The sequence below is a fragment of the Oryzias melastigma genome, linkage group LG14, assembly GCF_002922805.2.
Source record: "Oryzias melastigma strain HK-1 linkage group LG14, ASM292280v2, whole genome shotgun sequence".
NCBI classification, from domain to species: domain Eukaryota; kingdom Metazoa; phylum Chordata; class Actinopteri; order Beloniformes; family Adrianichthyidae; genus Oryzias; species Oryzias melastigma.
Window position 1 is genome coordinate 17,881,109 of NC_050525.1, and position 9,776 is coordinate 17,890,884.

Genomic DNA, 9,776 nt, shown 5'->3' on the forward strand with positions numbered 1-9,776 from the left:
TCGCCTGTCTCTGACCTCCGTCTGCCTCTCCTCTGACAAAGCCAAGCCGTGCCTGACCTTCGCCTGTCTCTGACCTCCGTCTGCCTCTCCTCTGACAAAGCCAAGCCGTGCCTGACCTTCGCCTGTCTCTGACCTCCGTCTGCCTCTCCTCTGACAAAGCCAAGCCGTGCCTGACCTTCGCCTGTCTCTGACCTCCGTCTGCCTCTCCTCTGACAAAGCCACGCCGTGCCTGACCTTCGCCTGCCTGACCAGCTTCTGCCCCTCAACTCTTTAATAAAACGCTGCATATGGATCCAAATGCCTCTGACTCCTTGTTACACCTGTTATTGAACCATCTATTTTCATAATAATTTATCAATATGCATGCATATGAGAGGTGTACTATATAGGTACCTTATAATTTTATTTTTAATTATTCTTTTTAACATTAATAATTTCTGCTACTTTAATGCAATTTTTCCAATTCATATTTTTTGGACTTTTTCCTATTTTCAAATTCAGTTTCAGTTTATACTTAATAGAAATGAGAAAAAATATATTTTTTTCTTTTTTCATGCAATTAAAAAATATTTTTTTCTTTTAAATGTATGAAAGAAAAAATATACTTTCTGAAGCTAACTAAAAATAGAAATTAGAAAAAGTATATATTTTATTCATGTGAAACCTAAATAAAGTGAACACAAACTCTCCACGTACTTTTCCATGATAACAACTGTAATCCATTTATTTTGCTGGAATTTTACGAAAACGTGCTTTTTGCACAAATTTGTTTCTTCTTGTGAACTGGCACCTTGACCCCAGAGCCTGCATTAGGAGACGGAAGCCAACAACGGCTCAAGGTTATAAATGTTTGCCATTGAAAATTGCAGACAGGATGAGAATTCCTCAATGCCAAAAAAAGACATTTTGAAGCATATTTATCTTTAGAAAATTGACAAACAATTTAAAAGTCATACCTGATTTCTGAATTTTTGCAGGAGTTTATTTTGTTTATTTAATGTTAACCTATAACTAACTTTTAATTCAACACAAAAAAATGTAAAAATAATAGTCATTGCACAAATCTTTCTAAAAAATTACTCCTATTTCCATTTTCAAAGTTTCAAATCAATTTAAATGCTTTTATGAAATATTTAATATTTCCGTCTTAGAGGACTTTTAAGGTCTTTAGTGAGTAAAAAAGGTCAAATACTGCAATTTCCTCCCTTTATAAATATGGCATAAAAAAGAAATTATTTGTGATTGCTATGGAAGAAAATGTTTCTTAACTTCACAGTTTTCTAAAGACTGCTGTGATTTGCTTTGAAAGAATAAAAGCAAGAGATCAATCTGGTTCCCAAACAAATTGATCTAGAAATTAATTCTGACTTCAAGTGTAAATCCAAATATTTTTGTGTATTATCCATTTGAGTTCAGCCACCACCAATAGTATGTGAATATGTGAACGGATGGATGGGACTGTAACTGTAAAGCAATTCGGGGCTTCTAGGAAGGTAGTAAAGTGCTATATAGGTATACGCAATTTACCATTTCAAGAAAACTCTTCACTAAGCTGTACAAGACAAGCGGATAATAGAAAAGATTTTACTACAAGGTAGTAATGTTTTCTTCTACTCCTCCTTTCAACAGGTTGTGCAGTCATGTTGTGGTCGGTATGGTTGTATCTCCTCTATTTACAGAGTGGAGCTCTTGGTTTTGGAACTTTTCCTGGAGAATATTTTAATCATCAAACAATCACTGAGAGAGCACTCCTGAATGTTACAGCTCAGGTCTGCAGAGCTCTGGCTCTGGCTGAGGGGAAGGACTTCACGTTTCCTGTAAGATTATAAAACTGTGAAACCAAAAAACTTCTTTTTGGTTGTTTTTATGATGTCTTCAGCATGAACTATAACCAGAAATATAAATATGTGTGTTCCAGGCACAGTCTTTCACTGCCAAGTCCATCGCTAATGCATGTGAAGCTCCAAAGTCATACAAAGTTTTCCTTGCTAACATCGTATTCATCCAAAACATGAATGCGGCTGTAGATGTACGTCGACTCTTTGATGCACGTTATCACTTTAGTGATGAGCTTTTAAGAGAAGGACAGAGTCTCATCACAGATGGATTATCAGTAGTAAAGGCTGCCAACAAGAAGCAAAATTTTGTGGCAGCAAGGTCAATCCTGGGAGAGATACTCCACACCTTACAGGTATGTTCTTATAAAGTGATAATTCAGTTTAATCAAGCGATGAACATTAGTTCAGCTAGTTAAACTTCTTACAAAAGCAGCTTAATATAGAAAAAATCTTCTTTTTGGGGGGAATTATGAGAAATACAACAAAACTAATTCAAATTGATTGTGATGATTATCTCATTGAAATTTTTTTTTTTACAAAATTTTGTCAATAAAACTTGTATTTTCTAATTCAACTTTGTTGAACAAACTACAGAAAATTGGATTTTAAAAAGAAGTAATATGTTTTCTGATCGTCAAGTTTAAAAACATAGGAGAAAACACATACATTTCATTTTAACTGCTTGATTTTCAGTTTCAGAAATCTTCATCCTAACATTTTTGTCCATCTCCACTCTGACACCTGCAGGATTTCTACAGTCACAGCAACTGGGTAGAATTGGGAAACAAATTTCCAAACGTTAATATGATCAGAAAGAACGCCAACATTGGAAATATTGCAGGTAAAACCCCAGATTAGACCATTTTCTTGACATTTATGAGTGAAAAATAACGGCTAATATCTAGTGCTTCTCTACAGATAAAACCACTGCAACCTGTCGCAGCTGCAATGGGGACGACTGCAGCAACAATATTTTGGAGGAAATAATAGCAAAGAATATTTTGACATCTGGATACTTTGCTTTAGAGGATTTTCCTGCGACCAAACCAACAGGTAAAGAAAAAAAAAATCTACTGAAAGCAGCAAAAATGTTTAAATGGTGTTTTTCCTGTTGGTTTTAGTCCTTTCAGTTGATTTGATGAAAGAAGTAGCTACATTAGTATAAACTTAAATTTGGCAATTTTATTGTATGCATTTATGAATTGAGTATTCATTGATTTATTTGCAGTGATATGTACAATACTTGCGTTTTTATCTAAAAAGCTAAAAATTTTAACAATTGCTTTTGGTTTGATTATCAGGGAAGTGCAGCCATGGAGGTTTCTTTGATGCAACAAGTTCAATCGAGCCTAAAGGTGGGATCAACAAAGACACTGTTGACTCCAGTCATGGATATCTTCACATGGAAGCAGCAGATCTGGCCATAGCTGCAACCAGTCAGCTTCTGGAGGACATTCGAGGAGCTTCTGGGGACAGAGAATTCCTTCAGTATTAAATCTATTTTGCACCTCACTATTATACTAATTGTCCAGAGCAGAATGTCACAGCCTTAAGGCATTTCCAACATCCATTTAAACATGTTTTAATCCCTTAGGTTGATGGGAATCTCAAAGGGATCAAGTAAGGCTCTTTGTTTTGTGGTGGACACAACAGGAAGTATGGGTGACGACATTGCAGCAGTACAGAACGTCACTTCTACTATTATTGATAGTAAGGTTGGAACAGAGGATGAACCTTCACTCTACATTCTTGTACCTTTCAATGATCCAGGTATGTTCCCAGAACTTAAATTTAAAATTCTGTACAATAATAAATCCTTAGTTCTGTGTCTGAATTTCTTGGACTTTTTCTTTGAAGGGGTGTATAAAAGGCTAGCTAAGAAGGAGCAGGACAGAACACTGAGGAGAGTAGACAGGAGTGCAGGAAGATGAGGTCAAAGTAGAGGTTCAAAAGCCAAACAAGGGGGATTATGATGCCTTGTAAGGTAAATTGGGTAGTAGAGAGGAAGAGGTTTACATATTCAGATTAGCAAGACAGAAACCCAGAGGAAGGACATGCAGCATGTTAGGGAGATTAAGGATAGGATCCTAATGTATTGACAGGTGTCAGTAGTGTAATAGAAAGAAGGAAAGAGTAATTTGTAGAGCCAATGAAAGAAAAAAAATGAGAGAAAATAGAGAAGAAGTGGCTGTTGTAGTGCAGGAAGTACCAAAGATTAGTATGTGTGAGCCCAGGTGGGAGGATGCTTTTGGTTATATGGTTTTCATTGGCTTTTCTGAGACTTGTAGGAAATTTCTATGGTGCTGGATCTTGGAATTGTAGATTCATATAGCCCTCAAAATGGTGAACGCACTATACTGTATAATGCACTGAGTAGTGAGTAGAGAAGAATTTCAGACATAGCCAAAGTTATTAAAAGAACCAACATACTGTCTTTTTTCACAAAGTAAAAGCAAAGCAATATTTCTAAAAAGAAAACAAAAACTATTATGTGTCTTTTTCTTTCTCACGTGGATCAAAGATTTTGGGCCTCTGATAAAAACCACAGACGCAGAAGTCTTCAAAGGTTATATCAATTCATTAACCCCATCAGGAGGTGGAGACGGTCCAGGAATGAGTCTTTCAGGACTTCAGGTTTTGTGCTGCGTTAATGACTACTTTAGCATTTGATGATAACATTTTGATTCTCCAGAAGTTATAATTTAGACTTTTTTTCAGCTGGCTCTAACTGGCTCTCCTCCTAATTCTGAGATCTTCCTCTTCACTGATGCACCAGCCAAAGATAAATATCTGAAGAACACAGTGATTGCACTCATAGAGCAGAGCAAGACAGTTGTGAGTACTTCCATGCAACAACATGGTTTTATTTTTTTAAATGGATCCTTAGGCAAGACCCTTGACCCTACTGCCTTTCTGGGTCTCTTTGTGCTTAAAAAAAAAAGTGGTTATGTCAGTAAGGATATCCGGCATTAAAACTCTACCTTACTACATGTGTGTGAATCAGTAAAATACTGGATAAGCCGAACAATAAACAGTTCTCAATATCAAACTAAAGAAATTCAATGAAACGTGGGGTTATGTGCTCTTTGCATGGTTTCTTCTTACTTTCTCCATGATTTTACCATGTTCATTCATGAAACATCTGTGAAAATTTCACGTAAAAGGCCACAACTTTTTTTTTTCACCTTTTCCTCGCATATTCACATATGACCAATTTGTGAATTGAAGATTAAAGATGAGAGTTGGTTCTTATAGTTCCTGTGTCATCTCTTTGATATATTTATACACACATGACCCCTCATCTAAAACTCTTTGAGATACATTTGTCACCTTAGATTTTAACGCTCTACTTTGTAAATATTCTAAAAAAGTAACTTGTAAGAACAACAAAATTCATTAAAAGGCAACTTCGGTATTCAGCTTCATCATTTCCTTTTCTATGATTCAGGTGAACTTCATGATTACCAACGTACTAGGGTCTCGCCGTCGCAGACAAGCTAACAGAAGTCAACCGCAACAAAGAAACCAGAGGATGTTGAGATCAGATTCTCAGCTGTACAGAGATCTGGCTCAGGCTTCAGGAGGACAAGTTATTCAAGTTTCCAAAAATCAGCTGCTCCAGGCCACCAGCATAATCACAGAGTCCACAAGCTCCTCTCTGGTATTAACAAACAGTATGCTCTCACTATTTGCAGCTGTTAATTCTATAGTATTTTGTAAATGTCCTGTTATCCTTTCCTTTTTTATTTTTTTATTTTTTTTGTATTGCAGGTGACTCTCCTGCAAACAAGCAGGAATTTGGGGGGGCCGGAAAATTACACCTTCAGTGTTGATGAGACATTAACAAATCTGATCATTTACATCACTGGAGATTCAGTTGACTTCACACTAGTCAATCCTTCAGGTGACTATTCTGGTCATTAAGAATTGTGTGTCTCATTTTTCATTTTAATGATGAAATGATTTGATATACTTAAAATAATTTAAGAAAAATGGTTCAGTCTAATGGCAAAGCTGAGACCCGAGTCTGGCAAAAAAAAAAAAAAAAAAAAAATCTAGAAGAAGTACAAAAATATACAAATAAAAATGTGTTTCCGTATTGTTTTCTTCACTGTATTAGCCCTGATCTACTCGATTTTTTAGGTGAGCTTCATAATAGCAGCTCCACTGGACCATCAATCATCACAGCTGAGTTGGTGGGAAACTTACAGACTCTACGATTGAGGACCCAAGTTGGATTATGGGAAATGAGAATAATGTCAACAAACCCCTATACCCTGAAGGTTGTAGGTGAGACACCAGCTGAAATCAAAAATCAAACACTCACTTAATTTTCTGCTTAGAGGTTTTTATTCTTAAATATCTGGTGAAACCAAATGATGAAAATTAACTAAAGTGTGTACAGTTCGTAGAGTTCTCACAGCTGGACGTGAGACAGCCTAATACACTCATCCATTCAGCTCTACAAGTAATACATTTATTCTCATCTGGATATATGAATAAGAAATTGTGCTGACTCGCCTTATCTTTAAGACATGCTTGTAGTTTGATCTTTTTTCTGATAGAAGTGCATGGTTTAGTATCATCAACATGGCAATTCAAATGTATGCAAACTAATTAATCAAACCAAACAATTAGACTGAAAAAAAAACAGGTAAAGCAAAGAGCCCTGTGTTGCATCATGGTTATTGACAGAAAGCTGTGATGCATAGTGTTGCTTTACTTTCTTTCTGTTACTTGTATTATTTACAGGGCAAAGTCCTATTGATTTCATCTTTAGCTTTATGATGGACACCTCAGGAGGAGTTGCTCTTTTGGACAATCGTCCACCTGGTAAAATAAATGATTCCTTCTTTGCCTTTTGTTTTGTTTGAGCCAGTTCAGCAGCCATTTTGTTTGACCAGATTTTGTTTCCTTCAAAGGCAATAACACCATACTGGAGGTGACTCTACTTGAGGCTGACTCCACCACAGTGACTGAAGTCTCTTTGGTTGAATCCTCAGGGTCAGGACAAATAGATGGCTTTCTAGTGGGCAGGGTGCAGGGTGGAGGGCAATACTTGGTCTGGTTTGACAAGATCCCATCAGTTGAGTTTGTGGTATTAGTGAAAGGACAGAGTACCAACAGTACAACTTCTAGAGCATCCTCAGTGGCATTCCAGAGACAGTCTACAACCAGCCTGAGAGCCTCTACACTAACTGTTACTGTGGTAAGAAAAAGCTGCTATCAAAACCATTTTAACTCTAATTAAGAATGTCCATTTGACTTAATTTTGTTTTGTTTTCAGTCTGATACAGGGAGTGTCTTAGAGCCTGGAACTCCACTCCTCGTTCCCTTTTCTGTAACGACCACTGGTGATGGAGGAAACTTTGTAATCAAAGCTACCAATGATCAAGGATTTGATTTAACCTTCCCAACCAGTTTAACCCTGGAAAGTGGAGGTAGTGCCAACGGTACAGCCAGTATCACAGCACCCTCTACCTCCCAGTCTGGTACTGGTGTCACACTGACCATAGAGGCTGAAGCTCCAGGAGGTGCAGACACCAACTATGGTGTGCTGCGTCTCACTGTTCTTCCAAAGGTTTGAGACAGAAAACTATTTCTATACATTATATATACACATATAAACTTTATTTACTATCATCTTTTATGATCATTTTCTTCCACTTTCAGGTGACAGATTTTTCTCCTCCAGTTTGCCAGCTGGTTAGTCTCCAATCCAACTGCAGTGGTAACTGCAACCAGTCTATGTGGGAGCTCTCTGTGGAAGTGAGCGATGGAGAAAATGGGACTGGGATAGATCGCATCAGTCTCAGAGAAGGCGACGGCATGTTAAACTCCAATATGACAACAGCCAATGGGAGTGTGACGCTGGTATCCTACAACGCATCCTGCTGCTCGCCTAACGTGCAGATAGTGGTTGTAGATCGAGTTGGTAATGTGGATGTCTGCAGTTATTCTGTTACTCCAACTATCAGTCCAACAGACAGTCCGACTGTCAGTCCGACTGTCAGTCCAACAACTGTCAGTCCAACAACTGTCAGTCCGACTGTCGGTTCAACGGTCAAACCAAGTTCCTCAACAACGTCATCATCCAGAGCCGTTCAGCCCTCTCTTCTTTGCCTTAGCGTCCTGATTTTGGCGGCTTACGTTGAGCTTTAACCCTTCCACTCTCTTTGGGGTCCAGATGACTCCACCCATATTTTGATGTGTGATTCCTTCCATGACAAATGTGGACAAAAGTGGACAGGATTGTATGTCTGCCATGGACATTAGTGCAATGCATTTAGGGATATATATATGATTTTGATTACTTGTTTTTTTCTTTGACACAAAGGAAATTTACTTTTTAATTACAAAACTGGGGATTCTTACAATTTTCTGAGGTTTTAGGTTGCTCTTAAATCAGCCTTGAATATGTTGCTACTTTTTCTCACAAAAGGTTTTGCAGTTGAGGACATAATGTTTGGTAAAAGTGTAAATAAAAAAAATAATGTATTTTATTTTGATGAGATATTTGTCTCAATGATAAACATAATTTTATATGAAATAATTTCTTTTACTTGACACCTTAAGACAATCTATGAAGTATATCTACTGTGGTTGCGCGTGTTTTGCAAAATAAAAAGACTTTGCTTCACAGTTATCAAATTACATTCCAAAAGTCAAAGTGAAGATTAAATCTCAATTCTGTACTGACTCAAATCACTTTAACTTTGAGTATTTTTTTTATGTGTTTTAACCATTTATGATCATTTGTATCATAATCCTGTCTCATCAGCATTATCACAACGTCCCATAAAAACCAATTGTATATATTATTAATTGTATATTCTCTGTGACGTCATCCAAAATGTCAATATCTCTACTGTTAAAGTTACTTACGATTTACAAGTCTAGACAGAATAAGCTGACACCTGAATGCTGTTTAACAAGATTTCTTGTAAATAAAAAGGAAAACCTCATCAATTGTAATGGAACATGTATGCAATATTTATCTTAGAAATTTGCTGCATTTGTTTTTTCTTCTCTTAGATTGTTCAAAAAAATTAATTAAAAATGTAAGTAATGGCACCTTCGACCACAAGAGTATTGACTGTTTCCACTACATCTCCCAGCATGCACCACCTCCTTTTGCAAGTCTTCACCAGCTGTCTCCAATCATTTATCAGTCATCCAGCACTCTCTAACCTCTGTTGAGTGTGAAGTCTTGTTAAGCATTGATGACAGTCTGAGCGGTTTTCTAAGCCCGTTTCTTTGTGTTTCGACCCCTGCTTGTCCTCACTCCTGCCTACCTCGCTCCTTGTTTTTTGCCTGGTTTGACTTGTCTGTTCTGCCTGCTCCTTGTTTGTTTATTTTGACATTAAATATCCGTTTTCACATGGATCCAAACACTTCAGCCTCTTCATCACGATTTGAGGTTCTATTGAAAATGTCGCGCTTTAATTTTTCTAACAGTTGATATTTTGCCAGATGTTATTCGCATGTATTTTTAAATACAACCAACCAGTAAAACTGGTGGAACTTCATCTTGGCCTCATGTAGTATGTGCAGCCAAGATGCACATTCCTACATGTCAGCACACATTTTAATTGAATCCAAGGTAACATTTAGTTGGTGTTCTAAGGGGTATTTGTTGTTTTTTGGGGATATTTTAAGGGTTAATTGTAAAAACAGGAATAGTTCCCAGGTGTCACAGTAAACATTTTAAATGTGGCTGTTAAGCCACATATTTTGAGCTTTCAAAATGAGTGTGGCCAAGTGAAATTTGGCACAGTGAGGCAGACTTACTGCAGGCCTCACTGTGTGTATTTCTAAAACCCATACAGAAAAACATTATTATAGAGTAGAAATGTCTAAAAATAATATTTAAAAATTTTAATGATGAAAAAGGATAATCATCTTATCTAATTTGTGTGTTTTTAAGCTATATTTACA

The 9,776-nt window shown here is 36.9% G+C and overlaps 1 protein-coding gene across 1 annotated transcript; it reads left to right on the forward strand.

Annotated features, from left to right (window-relative positions):
- The first annotated feature begins 1,424 nt into the window (after positions 1-1,424).
- LOC112142546 (von Willebrand factor A domain-containing protein 7-like) lies at positions 1,425-9,190 on the forward strand. Its single transcript, XM_024265985.2, has 15 exons — positions 1,425-1,817; positions 1,919-2,191; positions 2,586-2,679; positions 2,757-2,891; positions 3,140-3,326; positions 3,433-3,608; positions 4,360-4,472; positions 4,557-4,673; positions 5,287-5,499; positions 5,610-5,742; positions 5,982-6,128; positions 6,591-6,671; positions 6,761-7,047; positions 7,126-7,419; positions 7,512-9,190. Exons 1-15 carry the CDS (start codon positions 1,641-1,643, stop codon positions 7,998-8,000), a joined length of 2,916 nt encoding a protein of 971 aa, XP_024121753.2. The 5' UTR covers positions 1,425-1,640; the 3' UTR covers positions 8,001-9,190.
- The last annotated feature ends 586 nt before the right edge of the window (positions 9,191-9,776 follow it).

Bases quoted from the DNA above. Each gene is read 5' to 3' on its own strand.
- LOC112142546 (XM_024265985.2), top strand. From the start codon at position 1,641: ATGTTGTGGTCGGTATGGTTGTATCTCCTCTATTTACAGAGTGGAGCT. The intron at 3,609-4,359 runs GTATGTTCCCAG...CGTGGATCAAAG, and splicing joins TGTACCTTTCAATGATCCAG to ATTTTGGGCCTCTGATAAAA. The intron at 4,473-4,556 runs GTTTTGTGCTGC...ACTTTTTTTCAG, and splicing joins TGAGTCTTTCAGGACTTCAG to CTGGCTCTAACTGGCTCTCC.